Here is a 25,070-nt window from a genome sequence, read left to right as displayed (position 1 = left end):
CTAATAAACCAGGTTACTTGGCTTTTGGAAAATAATTTCCATTTACCTGAGATTTTGCTGAAGTTCACCACTGTGGGTAGACAGACTTAAAAACTTTTGCACTGAACCTCAGAACATACATGGGGTGTGTCTGACAAAAATATTTGCATATGCAGCAAGAGAGATCACATCCATAGCCTAAATTAACTTAGACCTGTTTTTGCTGTGTGATTACCTTCTGAGTTGGAGATTTGGGGACCCAGAAAAAGTGGTTGATCAGTTAATTACATCCTACTCTGATATGCTCACTTCTAACCAGGGAACACAATATAGTACTCAGATCAGCATATTTTAATTAATTTTTACCAAAATCAATTATAAGGCGAGTTAGTAGGTGATTACAGAGTGAGATTAAATAATAGCATTACAAACACTCCTGAACACTTATTTTTTTCTTTCCTGTTATCTAGAAGCCAAATATTGTAGTCAGCATGTTCTAGATTAATTACACACACAGCTCATTCTCTCTGTCTATTCCAGAAATACAAAACAAGTAGTTTCAACTTAATCATGGGGGGCAGGGAAGAGGAATTGCCAGAGAGGAAGCAACTGCAAAATGCATTTACTCTAAGTGTGAGCAGGGCTCAGGGCTCCCCATTTGAGGTCATTTGAATGAACACTGATTCTTTCCTTTAGAGTAAAGATGAAACGAGGCAAGAAACCCCTGTCTGGGAAATACCATGTTTACAAGGTGAAAAGCAGAGTCAAATAAGCTTTATGTCTAGTTTCCATTTTATTTCCTTTTAAGTGTGTGCCCGCTTCCAGCTCACCGGGGTAAGCAGGATTTAGTTTGCCATCCCCACCCCTCCTAGCTTTTAATTTTAATGCTTTTTCTCCTTATTCTGATTTCAGGTCTTTTGGAAGGGATAAGCAAGGTGTCCCAAACACCTTAGTGTGTTCAATCTGCTGGAAAGCCCTGAGTGTACCAGGTGTTTGAGAGGATAATAAAGAAGGGGTGAGGGACTGGTGGGGAGTAAGAGGAAAACATAAGACAAGTGGAGGAAGGCGGGGCTGAAATCCATCTGTCTACCTTAGACTTGCCCTGTTTTTTTAACATCTGCTTTCACTGATTTCTATCTCCTTATTAAATTCCAGGGGGTTGGCATTTAAAGGTTTTAGACTTTAGATTATATAATTTGACAGCTAATTTTTATTAACCAGCCTGTGAAATCTGTTTGATGGCTAAAATTTGGCTTTAACTCATAGAAGTAGAATTTTACCCTATGTATTGTATGCTGTGTTTGCTAATGTGAAATAGTTTGTCATATGTTGGGAAGTCTTTGGCTAAGGTTTCAATCTCAAAGGCTTATGTGATGAAAGACATCTTGTTGAACTGAAGCTTTAATATGCTGTTGCCCAAATATCAATATGGACAATTCAAGTGATGAATAATGTACTTTAATATAGAATGTACTGGAAACGTATAGAAAGTTTTAACAATGTGCATTCCTGGGCTCTAACATAGATGAAAATCACTCTGAATCATGTAGTTAACCTACACACACATTCATATACACACTGTTTTAATGCACCTTGGATTTTCATTGAATGATTATTTATTGAGCCCCTACATGTGCCAGGCATCTGTTAAGGACTGAATATGGTCAATGTGGTCCCTTCCCTCAAAGAGGTCAAAACTTCATATAATTGAAAATGTCACTAGTAAGACCATCTATGCTACTTAATAAAAATTTTCTGTAAAATATATATGAAGCATGCTGGACAGTTAAGTGTGGAAAATACTGTTATGCAAAGCCTTACCAGTTAAAGTCACACTGAAAAGAAAAATAAAACATAAATAGATGGCAAAGCTAGTTATCTCCTTTCTATAACATTTAGCTTTTACAGTATTATGGTTCAAAAAAAGCATTAAATGATTCAAAATACATTGAGTTTTGCTCTATTCAAAATAATAAATAAAGATTTAAAGAAAGATGTAAACATTAGAGGAAATTTATTTGCCTTTGTTGTCATGTGACTCCAAGGCAAAAAAATGAAAAATTACTTGACATGAACAGTGTATGAGCTTCTATTTTTCCTTTGAAGAGGAGATTAAACAAAATAAGCAACTTTTTCATTCTTTTCTAATGAAGGTTCACTTTCCTCTATGTTACTGAATACTCCATGGACTTTTTGTAACCTAAGAATTGTATGCCTACTTGGCTGAGTCATCAATATCTTTCCTGTCATTTTTCTCCCATTAAGTTTCATGCTAATGGACTTGGCCCAGTCCATTCCCTTCCTCCCTTTATTTCCTTGAAAATTACTTTTTACCTCTCTTCTCCTTTTAAAAATTATTATTTTACTTCTTTCTCTTTACTTACAAACTTTTAAAAATTGATATTTACAAATCAGTCTGCTTCTTGAACTTGTTTTTCTTTCCTAATTTGTTCTTACATAGTTGATACATCCATACCATTCCTCCACTTTAACTTTTAATTATAAGGAACATTTTTCTGACTTACTTATATATCCTCAAAAATCATTGTGCGTTCACTGGTCAGAATGGCCACCATGAAAAAGTCTACAAATAACAAATACTGGAGAGGGTGTGGAGAAAAAGGAGCCCTCCAACACTGCTGGTGGGAATGTAAATTGGTGCAGCCAGTATGGAAAACAGTATAGAGGTTCCTTCAAAAACTAAAAATAGAACTACCATACGACCCAGCAATCCCACTACTGGGCATATACCCAGAAAAGATGAAAACTCTAATTTGAAAAGATACATGCACTCCAGTATTCATTGCAGCACTATTTACAATAGCCAAGACATGGAAGCAACGTAAGTGTCCATCAACAGATAAATGGATAAAGAAGATAGTATGTGTGTATGTATACATACACACACACACACACACACACACACACACACACACACAATGGAATATTACTCAGCCATAAAAGAGAATGAAATAATTCCATTTGCAGCAACATGGATGAACCTAGAGATTATCATACTAAGTGAAGTAAGTCAGACAAAGACAAATATTATGTCACTTATATGTGGAATCTAAAAAAATGATGCAAATGAACTTACAAGACAGAAATAGACTCACATCGATAACAAACTTGTGGATACTGAAAGGGAAAGAGAAGGGGGAGGGACAAACTAGGAGGTTGGAATTAGTAGATACATATTACTATATATAAAATAAACAAGGACCTACTGTATAGCACAGGGAACTATATTCAATATCTTGTAATAACCTATATTGGAAAAGAATCCGAATATATACATTTAACTGAATCACTTTGCTGTATACCTGAAGCTAACACAACAATGTAAATCAACTATATTCTAATTAAAAAAAAATCATGTGTGTTCAGCTCAACATGGAAGAAGGCACTATGTTGATTATACATTCCCTAGATTAGTAGTTCTTAAATTTTAGTATGCATCAGAATCACTTGGAGATCTTATTTAAAAAAAAAAATCAAAAACAAATTGCTGGGCCTCAATCTGAAACAGTAGGTGTGGGGTGGGGCCCAAGAATTTGCATTTCTAACATCTTCCCAGGTGATGCTGATGCTTGCTGGTCTGGGAACCACACTTTGAGAACTACTGGCCTAGTGAACCAGGAAAACTTAAGAAGTACCAGTAAATACACTTTGTTCTTTTTTTTATTTGGGGGTGTGAGGCAAATATAACACAGGATCCCTCAAATAAGCTGCCACATATAAATTGATATATCAATCCAGAAGTCACGTTTCAGTTCATGGTTTGACTCATGTGACCTGCAATTTAAATGAATAGAACTGGTCTTTTTGCAATAATGAACACTGAGAGTTAGTAACTATTTACTTTTGTTTTGTTTTAATTTTTTGTCCATTAATCTAGACTTGGAATTCTGTGTGAAGATATGTCAAAACAAATTAGTGGGTTGCTGTAGAAAAGCAGGTGGGGACTGATGAACAGAGTGTGACTGGAAGAGGTATTTCACAATTTGTTAAGGAAGCAAAGCATTATAATCCTACCGTCTTCTCTTACCACATACAAATGCATGAGCAACACACACACACACATACACACACACACTGTTTCTGTGGGTAAATCAAAGGTATTTAGGTGTTTTTTTTCCCACATCTGTGATTATTAAAACCTTCCTAGAACTGCTACAACCACAACATGTGGTAAAAATAATTATCGGGACAACATACTTAGAAAACATTTCTCCTTTATATGAGTGATTGTAACTGGTTTGTGTGATTTGTGCCAAATTGTGACTGGAAATTTGAGCTTGGGAATGGAACGTATATCTTTGCTTTTGTCTGTTTGTAGACATAGGCTTATATTCATGCATGCATTCATTGATTCATAACATTTTTTATTAAGGGTCAGAGAAAGGGAGAGTAGGAAGATTCATACAAAGATGAATGAGAGCTCAGGGCATGGTAGATGATGTATCTGTGAAGTAAAGCACAAGCATAAATAGTACAATAGGAAGTATTCAATATTATGGGAGAATAGGGAAGAAGTATGTATTTCTCAGGGAAAACTTGACAGAAGTAACATTTGAATTGGACTTTGAAGAATTCATGAGTCTTTGCTGGGGATGGCAAGTAGGAGAAAGCCTGGGTGGGGGTGGGGGGCATCATGCACACCTCCTGGGGAATAAACTTGTGTAAGGATTTCAGGGAAATTTTAAACAGGTGGATGTAGGTAGAGCATATAGTATGTGTATGGAGGAAAGTATTAAGCACTAGGGCTGAAATCCGGTACAGAAAGGAGAGGAGGGAGCTGGTGTAAGCTAGGCTAAGGAATTTGGACCTTATCCAGTGGTCCAGGAGGTGTCTACAAAGGAAGAACCATATCAGTGAAGGCAGAAGCAGGAAGGATAATGTGTCTGAACAAGAACAGCAGTAAGAATCATAGAAAGGAAAGTTACTGAAGAGAATTTCATATAGAGAGCTTTTAGTATAGATGTGCTAATAAGATGCAGAGAAGAGAAGTCAACCATGATTTCCCAATTTTTAGTTGAAGCAATTGTACTGTTTATGATGCTATTTTATAATAGCAGGAAAGTAGAAGTGTCTTAAAGTTGTGTTGAACTGTCTCTATGGCATTCTGGCAGCCATTGGCAAAGTACCTAAGTCTTAGCAAAAAGCTTTCAGAACAGGAAAATGACTTACTAGTCATATGAAATGTAGGATAGAATTTGTTCAGGTATAAGACATTATCCACTAAAAGCTAATATTTTACCAGTAAGTATTGTATTATTTCTTTGAGTCATTCAACAGCTGTTTCCGGACAAGAGTAATATTGAAGATTCTCCACAGGATGAGGGAAAGCCACCTGTCATCTCTCCTTGGTTGAGAAATACCAACATCTCTGTTATTTATGGGAATTTCTGTACCTCTGAGGAGTGTTGCAACAGGGAAGGACACCAAACAGGTTGAGAACTACTGTACGAAAAGGAGGCCAGAGAGATCCTTTACAAAGTGCTCCCAATCTTGGCTCCAACCACAGTCTCTGAAGAATACAGAGGGATAGTTTTAATCTCTGCCATTCCAAAAAGGTTAAGAAAGATTGAGAGGAGGAAACAGGAGACGAAAGAAATAAGTTGTTTATAGGGAGGTTTTACTGATTGAAGAAATTAGTCAGAAGTCAATCTTTTCTACCAAAATATGAGGATCAAGATAAATTGACAACCAGTGATTTGTGAGAGTAAACTTAAAAATCAGCAGAAAATTACTGATAGGAAGACAAGAAAGGTGACAAGTATCAAAGAATAGTTTGAGGGTATGAGCTAGACCAGAAAGATGTTAAAGACAAGAATATTCTAAGGGAGGCTAGAGAAGTTCATGGGTCAATAGTTCAGTTCTTTCCGTATAGCCAAAGTAGTCAGCGAGACCAGGAGAGATGTGACCATGACTTTGTGTTCTCATTGTTTTTGTGCCTACAAGGTCAAGGGCAATGTTCTTAAATGCACAGGGTGGCCTGAGACCTGTGTGTGGGTGAAGGCAATAAAAAAATTATACTTCTTTGAGAGAAGGCCTCCAAAAATAAATGTAAGAGAGTAAGATATGCTAAAGATATTCAATATGCAAATACTCAAATTCATACATCAAGAGAAGATAGTGCATGGAAACGGTGAGAGCAGAGTTAACGGCAACAGTTGTGCTTATTAGGATGATGAGATAGTGAAAGACTACAAAGGCAGTCTAACAATTTTCACCTATTGGTGAGGACCAACATGATAACTAAGCAGCAGACCAGAAAGATTGGTGATAAAAAGATAGAATGTCCAGCGTTAAAGCCTTGCTGTTACTCAGTGTGTGGTGCACTAACCAGATGCCTGGGCATCATCTCAGATTTTGTTAGAAATGGAGAGAACCACCTACCCTGCCCCCCAAAAGTCTACTCAACCAGAATCTTCATTTTAACAAGATTCCCGGGGACTATTGTGCACATTAAAGTTTGAGGAGCTCTGATATGGGAGACTTTAAATAAGGCCAGGTGAAAGATGATTGTATTTTGCATATCATAATTCCATCTCTGTCTAAGTTAATTAAGTAAAACAGTCATTTTTAACTAATCTATTTTCAATGATTTTTAATTATTTTTCTATTCAAAGATTCATCTGAGAATTTGGCAAATGCCTTAGATACTCTTCTCCCATCCCATCCATCCTTACAAGTGGATGCAATTTCAGAATATAACTTAAAGCCCAGCCACAAATTCCAATTTAAGAAGTAGTATTTAAAGAATCCCAAGCACTACTCTACAGAATTATTAATTAGAAACCACCTGAATGCTTGTGGACCCAATCCACCAAATGGCTGCTATCTTGGGGCCTAGCAGGGTTTGCTTTTAATAGAGACTTTGAAGACACCCACATATGTTACACAATCAGGGCCCTGAACAGGACTGCCTTGATTGCCAGGCAACCAAGTTCTATGGATACCAAGATGACATATAAAACATGTGCCGTCAACTGCAATTGCCAAGTAAAACTTTCAGTCACAGGCATCTAGACATTTGGGTGGTATTATAAATCATCTGAAAGTTTTTGTTTACTAAATTATAATCCTCAAGATTGTGATAATGGCTAATGTTTGAGTATTTATTATGCACTAGGAAACTATCCGCTTCTTGCCCCCATATCTATCTCTCTCTCTTCTTTTCTCCTTAAAATAACCTTGTAAGGTAGGTATTTTTGTCCCTAATTTTTTTTTTTTTTTTTTTTTTGTGGTACGCGGGCCTCTCACTGTTGTGGCCTCTCCCGTTGCGGAGCACAGGCTCTGGACGCGCAGGCAAAGTGGCCACGGCTCACGGGCCCAGCTGCTCTGCTGCATGTGGGATCTTCCTGGACCAGGGCACAAACCCATGTCCCCTGCATCGGCAGGCGGACTCTCAACCACTGCGCCACCAGGGAAGCCCCCCTAATTTTAAAATATGGAAACTGAGACTTACTTTAATAAACTGTCCAAAATCATAGCTAAAAAATAAATGGAAAGTAGCGGAGCCTGTACTCACACATAGATCTAACTTATTGCAAAACCTGTATTTTTACCAGCGAGGCTAAAGACTATAAAAGTCTTTAGAATAACTGCTTTAGAAAAAATTCTGCAAAACCAACTCTATTTCACTATAAAATGAAATATTTCATCAGGGACTTTTTTTCTTCCTACACTACCTTTTTCACAGAAAGTACATCTTTTTTGTAAAATCTGTAAAATAATTTATGCTGGTTCATTAAGCAAGTTATCACCAAAGTTTGATACTACTTATCAAAGTTGTAAGGTGATTAATGTCAAATATGAAAACAAAATAAGATGGCTCATATAGACTGAGTAAAGTTGGGGGAAAAGTTATTTTATTTTTAAATTAAATTATTCTTTTCGTAGCAGCTGATAAGTTCATGAAGTAAAGCAAAAAGCTGCATCAAAAAGCCTTAAGTCTATAAATTCTAACTCCCTTCTCTGTTGACCTGACTGCATCAGAGGTTACTTAAAACTTGGGCTCATCATAAGACAAACTATGTAGCCCAAATTATATAACAACACAGAGTCTTTTTAGGCCAGTAGCCTGAAGCACTCCTCCACAGTCAATTAATTTTAACAACATTCTATAAAGCAAATAGGGAGAGTAAGAACATTACTATCACATGCAAGAGAGGCTGCCAGAAGAATGTTTTTAAGTATATGCCCTCTATTCTGTGAGGTAGTCCTAGTCCTCATTTTCTTTAACAATTATTATTCATGTCACATTTTTAAAAATGTCACAGTATGAAGCCATCTATTACATTGAAATGGTGAAAGGGAAGGACGGAGAGATAGGGAACAAATGAACGTGGATTTGTAAACACTCTCCTCGGAGTTTTAAACCTTAAATGACCCCTAAAGGAGACTGTTTTGAGACTTTCACAGATCTTTCTCCATTTATATAATAATAATGCTCTCCTCCCATTAGCACCGTGATTTTGAAGTATCATTTGAGGTATCATTTGAAGTATCATTTGAGATATCATGTAATCCTCACACCAACCTGTGAACTCTTATCACCTTTTTACTGAAAGGAAAACTAAAGTTTGGAGATGTTATACATTAATTGCCCAAGCTGGTGCAGTTCATAAGTGAGAAAGCTTTCTGAAACTGGGTTTCCCAGACTCAGATCTCTTGCTGCCTCCCAACTAGCAATACTAGAAATGTTTAGTTTGAACATAAATATCTGGCTTTGTCTGCAAGGCTCTTTGTATAAGGTTGTCCCATTTGTAATTTGATTCAAGTAAACTAACACATACTAAGCTTCTATTAAGGTTCAGTGAAAACAGAAATGACAAATACAATCTTTACACTCAAAAGCCTTCTCATCTGGTGTAGAAGATACATAAACCAGGAACTGCAATCTAAATTACTCCCTTACTATGCTCATTATGCCTTCCTGAAAATGGGTGTGAATGTGCAAACTAGTGAACTGGACACTTTAGGTGAATTGTATGGGATGTGAATTATATCTCAATACAGCTGTTATTAAAAATATAAAATAATAAATTTAAAAAACATTAAAAAATTTGTGTTAAGGAAAGGATTCTTGTCTCCAGAAAACCTAAGATAATCACAAAATAATTACTTACCCTTGATCTTGGACCTGACTTTTAATAATACAATCTCAGCATTTTGGGATACTGCTTTTGCACAAAATTATTAACCTCTAATCAATAAACATCTAACCAAAGTTATGGTGCTTTACATGTAGCATTTCTAATTTCATTGTTGTTTCAAACAAACGTTATATTTTTTGAGATTTACATTTCCTAACATAAATATTATACTTAGTTGTCTAAAATTACTACTTATTTTTTAAAGCAAAGGTAACATAAAATAAAACATCCAATAGTTGCACAAATGTTATATAAATAAAGATAGAGGCCCTGTCCAAACGAAATGTGCACTGGTGGGCAGTGCCACTGTGGAACGGTCCCCAATAAAGCTCCTCTGAAATACGGGCAGAAGCAGCTCCTTGCCCGTTGCCCAGCCCTCTGATCCAGTGTGAACTTTTCATTTTACAGGTGAGGACAACGAAACACGAAGGTGTTGACCTCTTAAAATATTCCCAAGGTCACATAGAAAAGGATCACAAACAGAAGTCTCTACTGCTTTTTCTACTACTACACTGAGTTGGGATTAACTGGTAAAGTCTTCACTGATGCAACACATAGTTATTAAGTAGTTTCTATTTTCTAGGCTTCATTCTAGGCAATATAGATATGTTGATAAAAATCACAGGCAAAAAATTTGCACTGTGGCAAGGAAGACAGATAAGAAGTAAGCCCGAGTAAACAAGTAAATAAAGGATAATAATTAGTTGCTATGCAGAGGATTAAGAAAAGGTTATTCATGGAAGGGACTTTAGCTCCTGAGCGCTACATGGCTGCTTGTGAAGAGTGGTGGGAAGAGAAATCCCCGAAGGCAGGAAGGAGCTTCAAGTGTGCTGAGGAAAGTAAAGGAATCCAGGATAATCCTATGTGTTTGATTTAAGTAACTGGTGAATTGCTGGTGCCAGTAATTGCAATAGAGATGTGGGGGAAAGAAGTAGGTTTTGACAGGGGAGATTAAGAATTCTATATTGATCCTAAAAAAGTTTGAGATGACTGATAGGCAGTCAAGGAGAGTAGGGGTGTGTCAGGGATAGGACTAGGGGAGTAAAAGGCTAACTGAAGAAACTGGTTCCTGTCTGACTTACACAGTTTGGATCCCAAAGAGACAATTGAAGCAGAGTGGTATAAAAGGTTGTGGTTGGTAGGAGGCAGAGACAGAGAAAGCAGGATTGATCAATACAATGGAGAAGGAACGCTTCACTGCAGAATAAGGAGTTTGCATCTCTGAGCAAGTTCTGGTATAACTTTAAGGATAAGTCCTAATTTATCTAATTAGGTGGTAGACCCAGACTTTACCAGAAAATCAGGTATTAAAATCTATTGTGTACCTTCTTTTTCAAATAAGGAAAAGTACTGTATGTTTCCTCTGTGTGGAAGCCCTAGCAAGAAGCTTACATTTCAGCAACACTAGGAAAAAAACAGTGGCACAATGAGCACAAACTCTATCAGTCATCTTCCACTCTGCAGTCCCAATGCCTGTTCTAAGCTGCCAATCTGAACAGGACATGTCCCTCCTGAAATCCCTTTATGGTCTGTCATTTCTCTTAGCAGATAGTCAAACTCCTCACCATGGCCCACAAGGCAGCACATGCTGGTCCCTGCCAATTTCTCCAGCCTCACTCACTTCCTGCTACCTGTTGCTCACAGGACCAGCTGAGTTCTCTTCTCAAATGAACCCTGTGCTTACTCTACTTGTTAATGTTTTGTCCTTGACCAGGACAAGACAGAGATTCTTCTTGCTCAACTCTTCCCAAAGTGAACTCCTACTTATACTTCAGGTCTTTGTCAAGATAACACTTCCTTAGAGGAAGTTCCTCTAGAAAACCTGCCTTGTCCCCTGGTCCTAAGTCTGACTTAGGAGCTTCACCTCAAGATATTCCATCATCTTTAGCACTGACCACCCCCACACTGCGACTGTCTACATATTTGCAGCTGTCCTGCATAATCTTGTTGAGGGCAGGGACCATAGCTGTCCTGTTCATTGTTGTATCTTCCATACTGAGTGCAGTCTGGGCATTTAGCATCTAGGGGCTTAATACCTAGTGAATAAGTGCAAAGAAAACTTTCTACTAGATTTTTAATTCCTAGAGAGCAGGAACCCTAGGCTGGTTAAACATACTACCTCCAACTCTAAACACAAGGTGAGTGCTCAAAGAAATGTATAGTTTTTCAACTGAGAGCTGCATTTCCCATGCTTTACATTCTATGATTTGAGTATATTGAAAGTGGAGTTTCTGGTGAAGAGCCCTGCCATTGTCTTTGCACCAGCTTTGGCCATATTTTAACCTGGCCAGCCATTGGATACCATTTCTAAGTCTAGGTAGACAAATAACTGAACTAATATTACTCATCCACCCTCTCAATATGGTCTGATTTATGCCATAAGTATTTATGCCATAAAGTATTCCTGCATCTAAACTTTGTCCTACATATGAAATACTCACTATTATCCTGCAACTTAGACCCTTTGATTTAAAATGCATTTCTTCAGGGCTTTTAAATACTTTGTGATCTTTATCTTTCTACAATGTGGAAATAAGTTTCAGAACTAAACTGATCACAGTGATCAATGTTTTGATGCAACAGTTCCTTACATTTAAAATCAAGAACACAAAATCAGAATTTAACTAAAACGTATACTCTTAATAAGTTTAAATATTTGTACTTACCTTCTAGTGCATCTTTCATATCCTGAGCAAAAAGTGTCCACATAATTTCAGCACTTATTTTTCCCATGTTCAGTTCTTGAGGAAACCTAAAACCAAACACATATATTAGTAGATCAAAAAGAAAAATGTGCCTGAAAAAAAAACACTTCACATTACATAGACACCGCAGTAATTATTACATAGTTTATAAATACTTTTACTTATGAGATTTCTCTTTATAAATTTTCAGGGGTAGGGAAAAAAAGCTGAACATCAGGGTGTGGCGATAAAGACAATTATTGGGTGAAAGGAAAATAGACTTCATTACATCAGTGCCAATGTAATGTTGCCCAGGGCTTCTGATGGATGTCTTATGCTGTGTGTTTGCTTGTGTCTAAAGACTCCCTTTAGTTTTATCAAACACTTTGTCTTCATTTGTCTCAATGTGAGGATAGGCCAGATGAATCTGAGGAACAGATACCATATAACAGCAAAAACCACAGCTCGCATTCATCTGTCAGCCATTTTTCTCGAAGCAAACTTGAGTGCTTCCATTCTCTATTTGTTTAAAGAAAATTATTTCAAAAAAGATTCCTCACTCCTCTGGTAAAATGGCCCATGGTGGACCCATTAATCAGGACTCCAGAACTACCAGGCAGGCTGTGTATTTTAGATCAAACAAGCTTAAGCCAAAGACAAGATTCCTACTGCTGCTGAATATGTATTCTGTTTGTATGTGTTTTCAATCTCATGATAAGCCCAGTGAAAATAATTTCATTCATTTCATTTCATTGTAAACACTCAGCCCATGCCAACATGCAAGACTGAAAGTATTTTCTGTTCTAACAAATATATATATTTTATGCATTGAATATATTATTTATAAAGTGCATGTATATAAATGTTTATATACATATATAAGCTAACATATTAAGGAAATATAGATATATACATATATATGTAAAGTAAGAAGAATAACTCTCACATTCATTTATTTTTTTTTTTTAAGATTTTTTTGATGTGGACCATTTTTTTTTTTAAGTCTTTATTGAAAGTTAAGACTTTGTCTTCCTATGCAGGGGGTGTGGGTTCAATCCCTGGTCAGACAACTAAGATCCCACATACCTCACAGCTGAAAAACCCAAACATAAAACAGAAGCAATATCGTAACAAATTTAATAAGGACTTCACATTCATTTATATCTTTGAGTCCAAATCAAAAAAAGAGAAAAGAGTAATATAACCCTGAATGGGATAGAAAGGGTCACCGCAACAAAGAAAAGACCACATATCCTACATACTATTTCACCAAAGCACAGCGTGTTTCATCAAATATCCCTTACTAATTTCCATCTATCAATTTATCTAATAATGTCAACTGATACTTTAAAACTTAAATTTGGATGCATTATTATTAAAATAGAACACTTCCTATGATCAAAAAATAAATAACCTAGATATATACAAAATTAGTTTTCAACAATAAATTTTACCCCCTTTATATAAAAATAACCTTTGGCAAGTAATGTTTCATTTGTGGATAGCTACGAATATCCCATATATGTAATATATTAATTTTTATGTAAAAAATACAAAGCAAAAAATTGTAAGTGATATTATTACAGTGATTTAAACTAATAAAATGAGGAAATCTATTATTTTAATTTTTTGAATCCAGAATAAAGAATGTATTAATTCAGTTTATGGTGCCCTGATATAAAAAACAAAGACATTGGGAGACCTTCAAGATGGCAGAAGAGTAAGACGTAGAGATCACCTTCCCCCCAACAAATACATCAGAAATACATCTACATGTGGAACAGCTCCTATAGAACACGTACTGAATGCTGGCAGAAGACCTCAGACCTCCCAAAAGGAAAGAAACTCCCCACATACATGGGTAGGGCAAAAGAAAAAAAGAAAAAACAGAGACAAAAGAATAGGGACGGGACCTGCACCTCTGGGAGGGAGTTGTGAAGGAGGAGAAGTTTTCACACACTAGGAAGGCCCTTCGCAGGCAGAGACTGTGGGTGGTGGAGCGGGGGAGCTTCGGAGCCATGGAGGAGAGCGCAGCAACAGGGGTGCGAAGGGCAAAGCAGAGAGATTCCCACACAGAGGATCAGTGCCGACCAGCACTCACCAGCCCGAAAGGCTTGTCTGTTCACCCGCCAGGGCAGGCAGGGGATGGGAGTTGAGGCTCGGGCTTCGGAGGTCGGATCCCAGGGAGAGGACTGGGGTTGGCTGCGTGAACACAGCCTGAAGGGGTTAGTGCACCACAGCTGGCTGGGAGGGAGTCCGGGAAAAAGTCTGGAGCTTCCAAAGAGGCAAGAGACCATTGTTTCAGGTTGTGTGAGTAGAGGGGATTCAGAGCACTGCCTAAACGAGCTCCAGAGATGGGTGCGAGCCGCGGCTATCAGTGTGGACCCCAGAGATGGGCATGAGATGCTAACACTGCTGCTGCAGCCACGAAGAATCCTGTGTGCAAGCACAGGTCACTCTCCACACCTCCCCTCCCAGGAGCCTATACAGCCCGCCACTGCCAGGGTCCCGTGATCCAGGGACAACTTCCCCGGGAGAACACACAGCGCACCGCAGGCTGGTGCAATGTCATGATGGTCTCTGCCACCGCACGCTTGCCCTGCATCCATACCCTCCCATGCCCCGGCCTGAGTGAGCCAGAGCCCCCTAATCAGCTGCTCCTTTAATTTTATCCTGTCTGAGGAAAGAACAGATGCCCTCAGGCTACCTACACGCAGAGGCGGGGCCAATCCAAAGCTAAACACTGGGAGCTGTGCGAACAAAGAAGAGAAAGGAAAATCTCTCCCAGCAGCCTCAAGAGCAGCGGATTAAATCTCCACAATCAACTTGATGTACCCTGTGTCTGTGGAATACCTGAATAGATAATGAATCATCCCAAAACAGAAGTGGTAGAATTTGGGAGCAAATGTATATATATATATATTTTTCTTTTTCTCTTAGTGAGTGTGTATGTGTATGATTCTTTGTGTGATTTTGTCTGCATAGCTTTGTTCTTACCATTTGTCCTAGGGCTCGGTCTGTCCATTTTTTTTTTTTCTTTTAGTATAGTTTTTAGCACTTGTTATCATTCGTGGATTTGTTTTTTGGTCTGGCTGCTCACTTCTTTCTTTCATTCTTTATTTATTTTTTCTTTTTTTATTACTTTTGAATTTTTCATTTTTCATATCAATAACTTTATTTTATTTTATTACTTTTCCTTATTTCTTTCTTTCTTTTCTCCTTTTTCTTCTGAACCGTGTGGCAGACAGGGTCTTTGTGCTCCAGCCAGGTGTCAGGCCTCTGCCTCTGAGATGAGAGAGCCGAGTTCAGGACACTGGTCCACAAGAGACCTCCTGACTCCATGTAATATCAAATGGCGAAAGCTCTCCCAAAGATCTCCATCTAAACATGAAGACACAGCTCCACTCAACAACCAGCAAGCTACAGTGCTGGACACCCTATGCCAAACAACTAACAGGACAGAAACACAACCCCACCCATTAGCAGGGAGGCTGCCTAAAATCATAATAAGGTAAAAGACACCCCAAAAGACACCACTGGACATGGTCCTGCCCACCAGAAAGACAAGATCCAGCCTCATCCACCAGAACACAGGCACAACTCCCCTCCACCAGGAAGCCTACACAACCCACTGAACCAACCTTAGCCACTAGGGGCACAAACCAAAAACAATGGGAACTATGAACCTGCAGCCTGTGAAAAGGAGACCCCCAAAACAGTAAGTGAAGCAGAATGAGAAGACAGAGAAACACACAGAAGATGAAGGAGCAAGGTAAAAACCCACCAGACCAAACAAATGAAGAGAAAATAGGCAGTCTACCTGAAAAAGAATTCAGAGTAATGATAGTAAAGATGTTCCAAAATCTTGGAAATAGAATAGAAAAAATACAAGAAACGTTTAACAAGGACCTAGAATAATTAAAGAGCAAACAAACAGTGATGAACAACACAATAAATGAAATTAAAAATTCTCTAGAAGGAATCAGTAGCAGAATAACTGAGGCAGAAGAACGGATAAGTGACCTGGAAGATAAAATAGTGGAAATAACTACTGCAGAGCTGAATAAAGAAAAAAGAATGAAAAGAATTGAGGACAGTCTCAGAGATCTCTGGGACAACATTAAACACACCAACATTCAAATTATAGGGGTCCCAGAAGAAGAAGAGAAAAAGAAAGGCACTGAGAAAATATTTGAAGAGATTATAGTTGAAAACTTCCCTAATATGGGAAAGGAAATAGTTAATCAAGTCCAGGAAGCACAGAGAGTCCCATACAGGACAAATCCAAGGAGAAACACGCCAAGACACATATTAATCAAACTATCAAAAATTGAATTCAAATAAAAAATATTAAAAGCAGCAAGGGAAAAACAACAAATAACATACAAGGGAATCCCCATAAGGTTAACAGCTGACCTTTTAGCAGAAACTCTGCAAGCCAAAAGGGAGTGGCAGGACATATTTAAAGTGATGAAAGGGCAAAACCTACAACCAACATTACTCTACCCACCAAGGATTTCATTCAGATTTGAAGAAGAAATTAAAACCTTTACAGACAAGCAAAAGCTAAGAGAATTCAGCACCACCAAACCAGCTTTACCACAAATGCTAAAGGAACTTCTCTAGGCAGGAACCCAAGAGAAGAAAAAGACTTACAATAACAAACCCCAAACAACTAAGAAAATGGTAATAGGAATGTACATATTGATAATTACCTTAAATGTAAATGGATTAAATGCTCATACCAAAAGACATAGACTGGCTGAATGGATACAAAAACAAGACCCGTATATATGCTGTCTACAAGAGATCCACTTCAGACCTAGGGACACATACAGACTGAAAGTGAGGGGATTTAAAAAGATATTCCATGCAAATGGAAATCAAAAGAAAGCTGGAGTAGCAATTCTGATATCAGAAAAAATAGAATTTAAAATAAAGACTATTACAAGAGACAAAGAAGGACACTATATGATGATCAAGGGATCAATACAAGAAGGAGATATAATAATTGTAAATATTTATGCACCCAAAATAGGAGGACCTCAATACATAAGGCAAATGCTGACAGCCATAAAAGGGGAAATTGGCAGTAACAAAATCACAGTAGGGAACTTTAAGACCCCACTACCACCAATGGACAGATCATCCAAAATGAAAATAAAAAAGGAAACACAAGCTTTAAATGATACAGTTAACGAGATGGACTTAATTGATATTTATAGGATATTCCATCCAAAAACAACAGAACACACTTTCTTCTCAAGTGCTCATGGAACAGTCTCCAGGAGAGATCATATCTTGGGTCACAAATCAAGTCTTGGTAAATTTAAGAAAAGTGAAATTCTATCACATATCTTTTCCAACCACAACACTATAAGACTAGATATCTATTGCAGGAAAATATCTGTAAAATATACAAACACATGGAAGCTAAACAATACACGAATTAATAACCAAGAGATCACTGAAGAAACCAAAGAGGAAATAAAAAAATACCTAGACACAAATGACATTGAAAACACAATGACCCAAAACTTATCAGATGCAGCAAAAGCAGTTGTAAGAGGGAACTTTATAGCAATAGAATCCTACCTCAAGAAACAAGAAACATCTCAAATAAACAACCTTACCTTATACCTAAAGCGATTAGAGAAAGAAGAACAAAAAACCCCCAAAGTCAGCAGAAGGAAAGAAACCATAAAGATCAGATCAGAAATAAATGAAAAAGAAATGAAGGAAACAAGAACAAATATCAAAAAAGCTAAAAGCTGGTTCTTTGAGAAGATAAACAAAATGGACAAAGCATTAGCCACACTCATCAAGAAAAAAAAGGGAGAAGACTCAAATCAGTAGAATTAGAAATGAAGAGAAGTAACAACTGACACTGCAGAAACACAAAGGATCATGAGAGATTACTACAAACAACAATACACCAATAAAATGGACAACCTGGAAGAAAAGGACAAATTCTTAGAAAAGCACATCTTCTGAGACTGAATCAGGAAGAAATAGAAAATATAAACAGACCAATCGCAATCACTGAAATTGAGACTGTGATTAAAAATCTTCCAACAAAAAAAAGCCCGGGACCAGATGTCTCTCAGGTGAATTCTATCATTTAGAGAAGAGCTAACACCTATCCTTCTCAAACTCTTCCAAAATATAGTAGAGAGAGGAACACTCCCAAACTCATTCTATGAGGCCACCATCAGCCTGATAAGAAAACCACACAAAGATGTCACAAAGAAGGAAAACTACAGACCAGTATCAGCGATGAACATAGATGCCAAAATCCTCAACAAAATATTAGCAAACAGGGGCTTCCCTGGTGGCGCAGTGGTTGAGAGTCCGCCTGCCAATGCAGGGGACACGGGTTCGTGTCCCGGTCTGGGAAGATCCCACATGCCGCGGAGCGGCTGGGCCCGTGAGCCATGGCCACTGAGCCTGCGCATCCGGAGCCTGTGCTCCACAATGGGAGAGGCCACAACAGTGAGAAGCCCACGTACCGCAAATAAATAAATAAATAAATAAAAATTCGTTTTGACCCACCTCCTAGAGAAATGAAATAAAAATAAAAATAAACAAATGGGGCCTAATGAAACTTAAAAGCTTTTCCACAGCAAAGAAAACCATAAACAAGACGAAAGACAAACCTCAGAATGGGAGCAAATATTTGCAAATGAAGCAACTGACAAAGGATTAATCTCTAAAATTTACAAGCCACACATGCAGCTCAATATCAAAAAAACAAACAACCAAATGAAAAAAAGGGCAGAGGACCTAAGCAGACATTTCTCCAAAGACGATATACAGATTGTCAACAAACACATGAAAGAATGCTCAACATCACTAAACTTTAGAGAAATGCAAATCAAAACTACAATGAGGTATCCCTTGACACCAGTCAGAATGGCCATCATAAAAAAATCTACAAACAATAAATGCTGAAGAGGGTGTGGAGAAAAGGGTACGCTCTTGTACTGTTGGTGGCAATGTAAATTGATACAGCCACTATGGAGAACAGTATGGAGGTTCCTTAAAAAACTAAAAATAGAACTACCATACAACCCAGCTATCACACTACTGGGCATATACCCTGAGAAAATCATAATTCAAAAAGAGTCATGTACCACAATGTTCATTACAGCTCTATTTACAATAGCCGGGGCATGGAAGCAACATAAGTGTCCATCAACAGATGAATGGATAAAGAAGATGTGGCATATATATATATACATTGTAGTATTACTCCACCATAAAATGAAATGAAATTGAGTTATTTTTAGTGAGGTGGATGGAACTAGTGTCTATCATAGAGTGAAGTAAGTCAGAAAGAGAAAAACAAATACCGTATGCTACCACATATATATGGAATCTAAAAAAAAAAAAAAAAGAAAGAAAAAATGGTTCTGATGAACCTATGGGCAGGACAGTAATAATGATGCAGACCTAGTAGAGAAGGGACTTGAGGATGGTGAGGGGGAAGGGTAAGATGGGACGAAGTGAGAGAGTGGCATGGACATGTATACACTACCAAATGTAGAATAGATAGCTAGTGGGAAGCAGCCGCATAGCACAAAGAGATCAGCTTGATGCTTTGTGTCCATGTAGAGGGCTGGGATAGGGAGGGTGGGAGGCAGATGCAAGAGGGAGGGAATATGGAGATATATGTATATGTATAGCTGATTCACTTTATTATAAAGCAGAAACTAACACAGCATCATAAAGCAATTATACTCCAATAAAGGTGTTAAAAAATACATTATACAAAAAGTAAACTAAAGAGCATTATCTCTCATAAAATTGATGCAGAAGTCCTCAACAAAAAATGAGAAATTTAATCCTTAAATATATTCAAAGGATAATACATCATGACCAAGAGACTTATCCCAGAAATGCATTGTAGGTTCAACATTCAAAAATGAATCAGTGTGATTCACCATATTTACAGACTAAGGAGAACATTTTTAGCATCTCAATAGATGCAGAGAACGTATCTGATGAACTTCTACATTTGTTCATGCTAAAAACAAAACAAATCAAAAACAAAAACAAACATCGTAAAACTAGGAAATTAAAGGGAACAAGGGAACTTCCTTAACCTTATAAAGAGAATTTGCAAAAACCTACAGCTAATATCATACTAAGATAAGGATCAAGGTAATGGTATTTACCCTCACTATTCCTATTAAACACTGTACTGGAGTTCCTAAAGATTGTAAGCAGGCAAGAAAAAGAAATAATGTCAGAGGCATATAGAAATAAAACTCTTTATTTGCAGACAACATGATCATCTACATAGAAAATCTCCAAAAAACTACAAAAAAGCTACTAAATAAGTTCAGCAAGGTCACGGAATACAAAGTCAAGACACACAATCATTGTATTTCTATATTCTAGCAATGAACTATTGGAAACTGAAATTAAAGCAGCAATATATTTACAATAGCAGCAAAAGATGAAATACTTAGGCATAAATCTAAGAATATATGTACAAGATTTATATGAGGAAACCTGCAAACTACTGAGGAGAAACATGAAGTAAAGCTTCATGGAGAAATATGTTGTATTCAGGAATTGGTATATTTAATGTCATTAGAATGTTAATTTTTCCCACGTTGATTTACAGATTCAATGCAATCTCACCCAGAATTCCAGCAGAACTCTTTTTGTAGAAACTGACAAATTCATTCTAAAATTTACATGGTGAAGCAGAAGAACTAGAAGAGCAAAAATGGTATTTATTAAAATACCTAAAGGATTTACAAAACCTGTCTTCACAGCTTACTATGAAACTATAGTAATTAAAAAGTGTATCTTCAAGGTAAATTAATTTACAATAAGATGTTACATTAATTCAATGGAGAAAAGATAGACTTTTCAATACATCTGCTAGACTAGTTGGGTATCCATATGCCAAAAAAAAAAAAAACAAAACCATAAACCTGGACCCAAACTTCACAACATATTAAAAAAAAAACCTCAAAATGATCACAGACCTAAACACAAAACCTAAACTATAAATCTTCTAAAAGAAAACACAGAAAATCTTACGATCTTGCATCAGGAAATAGTTGCTTAGATCTGTCACAAGAAGTGCAAACCATAAAATAAAATACTGATAAATTGGACTTTATGAAAATTAAAATCTGCTTTTAAAAAGAAACTGTTCAGAAAATGAAAAGAAGAGCAATTGACTAGGAGAAAACAATTTGCAGAGTGCATATCTGATAAAGGACTTATATCTGGAATATCCAAAGTACTCTCAAATCTCAATAATAAGAAAAAAATTGCCCGATAAAAAAATGGGCAATTGATCTGAGTGACATTTTAGCAAAGAAAATAATTAGATAGAAAATAAGCACATGAAAATATGTATGGGTGGGGATGTGATGAACTGGGAGATTGGGATTGACATATATACAGTATTATGTATAAAATGGATAACTAATAAGAACCTGTTGTATAAAAAAATAAATAAAATAAAATTCAAAAATTAAAAAAAAAGAAAATATGTCAACATCATTAGTCATTAGGTACTTTCAAATAAAAATTATTGATATAATGTGATACCACTACATGTCTACTAAAATAGCTTCAAAACAAAACAAAACAAAACAAAATGACACCTGACAATACCAAGGGCTGGGAAATGTGTAAAGATACAGAGAAGCTGGAATTCTGATACATTGCTGCTGAGAATGCAAAATATGACAGTCACTTTGGAAAGCAGTTTGGCAATCAAGTTAAATATATTTAACTTGATTTAAATATTTATCAGCAGTCCCACTCCAGGTATTTATCCAAGAGAAATGAACCTTATATTTTTACAAAAACTATGTATGTTGCTTAATTTTCAATCACCAAAAACTGCAAATAGCCAATGTCTTTCAGCTGATGAAGGATAAATAAATTGAGATAGGTTCATAAAATGCAATCTACTAAGTAATAAAAAGGAATAAACAACTGATACATGTTAACAGTGTGGAGGAGTATCAAATGAATTATGCTAAATGAAAGAAACTGGACTCAAAAAAACCTACATAACTGTATGATTCCATCTATAATATATTATTGAAAAGACAAAAGTATAAGGACAGAAAACATATCAGTGGTTGCCAGGGGCCTGGGATAATATTTTTATCACCCTTTTTTGGGTGAAAAAAACATTCTGTATCTTTGTTTTGATAGTAGTTATATGACCATATGTTTGTTTTCTATTTCATCAATTTCTGCTCTTCATTATTTTTTACCTTCTACTTTTGGGGGGTTTAATATGTTGTTCCTTTTCTATGTTCTTAAGAAAGATGCTTAGATAATTAATTTTGGGGCTTTGTTCCTTTCTAGCATGTGTATTTAAGGTATAAATTTCTTTTAGGAACTGCATTTAGTGGCATCCTAATACACTGTATTTTCATAGTAATCCAATCAAAATCTTTTACATTTTTAATCTTGATTTCTTAACTTCCAACTATTTGGGGATTTTCTAAGTATATTTCAGTTGCTGTTTTCTACCTTAGTTAAACTAAGGTTAAAGAACATATTCTGAATAATTTCAATATCTTGCAATTTGTTGAGACAATTTACATCCAGCATATAGTTAATTCTGATAAGTCTTTATTTTTCATCTACTGTCTACTTGAACTTCCTTCTGGATATTTTCTTCTGGACTATCTTCATATTTACTAATTCTCTCTTCAGCTGTGTCTAACAACTGGTAAATCCATATGTTCAGTTATTAATTTCATTTGTTATAGATTTCAGTTCTAGAATTTCCATTTGATCCTTTCATTAGTTTTAAATTCACTACTGTTTCTCCATTTTCTTGGTTTCTTAAATATATTAATTATAGTTATTATAACATCTGTATTTCTAGATTCTATTACATTAATCTCTTAAAATGCCTACTTTTGTGTGTGTGTGTGGGTGCTGCACCACATGGCATGCAGAATCTTAGTTTCCTGACCAGGAATGGAACCCATGCTCCCTGCAGTGGAAGCAGGGAGTCTTAACCACTGGACCATCAGGGAAGTTCAATGCCTACTTATTTCTGATTGAAAGAATTTGTGTGTGTGTGTGTGTGTGTGTGTGTGTGTGTGTGTGTGTGTGTGTGTGTAAATTTGAGTCTCTGGGTGATACTGGTATTCTTTCAGAAAGGATTTATTTTTCTTCCGGCAGTAGTGTTTTAAAGTTGGGAGACATGACCTTAATCCAATTAGGGACTGAGCTTATTCAAAGCAGGTCAATATTTTATTCATAGTGTCTCCTAGGACATACCCCTTCATACCCGAATTGTATGCTTGGGGGGTTTCACCAGGACCCACTACTTTGTAGGGCCTTATTTCCGATTATTCTACTGATCCCATGTTCAGCTTTCTCAGTTTTTCAACTGGCACTTTCTCAGGCTCTCAGCCTCTGCCTCTAGGCAGATCAGTTGATGCCTCTAGGGGAGAGGGTCGGCATATACCTGACACACTTTTCTAGTAAATACATGCATACATCATAAAGATATAAAGAAATTCATGGGGATAAAAAGATCAAACCTATTCTAATAGTTAGCTTTGGGCAAGTAGTAAAGGGAATTGAATTCAGGGAGGCATATATACATGTCTTCAATCCAATTTGCAATGTTTTGTTTATTTTAGAAAAAAACTAAAAAGTTTATAATTTTACAAGAAGTAAAATAAGAGGTAATATAATACAAATGAGTGCTAACACATTTAGCATTTAATAAGTAATATTTGTTAATAAGTCACTATTAATTGAAGGCCTAGCATGTGCTATGCACTGTGCTAAGGGCTAAATAAAACACACACAGTCCTTGCCCCTCAGAAGTTTACAACCTAGTAGAAATGGAAGTAAAATAAAAAATATACATGTATAAAATATATCATATGATATATATTTGATAAGTCTCACAAAGAAAGCTAGAAGGTGAAACAATAGAGCTGGCTGTGAAAACAGTGGTTTTAGAAAATCAAGGGTTTGGAGAAACAACTCCTCCTCTTAACTGGTTCTTAGGCTGTGACAGCAGCTTATTTTCAATGGAGGGTCACTCCTGTAGCCTGTACAGAGATGGGAAGCAGCAGCATGAACAAGTTTGGCAAGAGAAGATTCAGAACTTCTGGTATCAAGGACCAACAGTGATAGGAACCTTGGTGTATGCTGTAAATGATAGTGACTGCCATGATATCAAAGGGGAACAGAAGAAGAGTAACATGGGGAATGGGAACACGGATAATAAATAGAAAAGGAGACTGCAGAACATCAGCTGTAGGTGAGAAAATACAGAGGAGCTAGACCAAGGAGCAAGAGCAAAAAGAGCCAAAGATATCCTGAGTGGCTGCTGTTTTTCTATTCTTGGGTCTACACTTGGGTGATGTGACTTCAAGAAACATGGGTCACTACTATATATAAAATAGATAAACAAGGATCTACTGTATAACACAGGGAACTATATTCAATATCTTGTAATAACCTATAATGGAAAAGAATCTGACAAATAATAGATAGATAAATGTATGTATAACCAAATCACTTTGCTGTACACCAGAAACTAACACAATATTATAAATTAATTATATTTCAATTAAAAAAAAGAAACATGCATCATAATGGAAAGGGACATTTTACTTAATTTGCACTAAGTACAAATTACTAAACACAATAAAGCTTAGAGTATATGATGCAGAGTATATACTGGTGCAGTCATTCACAGAAGTTACTTGAAGGAAGTTAAGATTTGTATGTACTTTTCGAGGAGGATAAAGATTAATTGGTGGAAGGGATAAGCTATGCACCCCAGTTAATGGTTGTAATTACCATAAAAAAAGACTCTCAAAGTGACTTATAAAATATTTTTCCTTTAATCTAGACTGTTCAATCAAATAACTTCAAAACAGGGAATCTAAAAATAAGCTATTAGTGTCAGGATTTTCTCAGTTGCATAAGCAATGTCAAGTTTGATTTTCATTCTTGAAAAATTGAGGTTTAAGGGTTCTCATTATTACTGTTGAGGATTTAACAAAAACTTAAACCAAAACCAACTACCATTTAAAATAAACACAACACACAAGAAAAATACACACTAGATATAAAAAAGGCAAAGGGATAATACTATTAATACAAGAAGAATTGTTACAAATCTGAGGAAAAAGAGGGATATTAGAAAAAATGGCTGAGATGAATGGACAATCTAAAAATTAAACAACACAAAAACCTAGTAAATATAGAAAAGGGA

At 36.5% G+C, this 25,070-nt stretch overlaps 1 protein-coding gene across 1 annotated transcript in view; it reads right to left on the bottom strand.

Annotated features, from left to right (window-relative positions):
* The window catches only part of UNC13C (unc-13 homolog C), a gene marked incomplete at both ends in the record, with an annotated part of 584,133 nt that overhangs the window by 182,046 nt on the left and 377,017 nt on the right, over positions 1-25,070 (bottom strand). The window contains one exon of the mRNA XM_079701234.1: positions 11,810-11,895. Within this exon, the coding sequence (XP_079557360.1) occupies positions 11,810-11,895 (86 nt within the window). The remainder of the gene's footprint in view (positions 1-11,809; positions 11,896-25,070) is intronic.

This window comes from Hyperoodon ampullatus (genome assembly GCF_949752795.1).
Source record: "Hyperoodon ampullatus genome assembly, chromosome: 3".
NCBI lineage: Eukaryota > Metazoa > Chordata > Mammalia > Artiodactyla > Ziphiidae > Hyperoodon > Hyperoodon ampullatus.
Note: the sequence above shows the minus strand (reverse complement) of the source record. Positions and strands in the feature narration are given on the sequence as shown.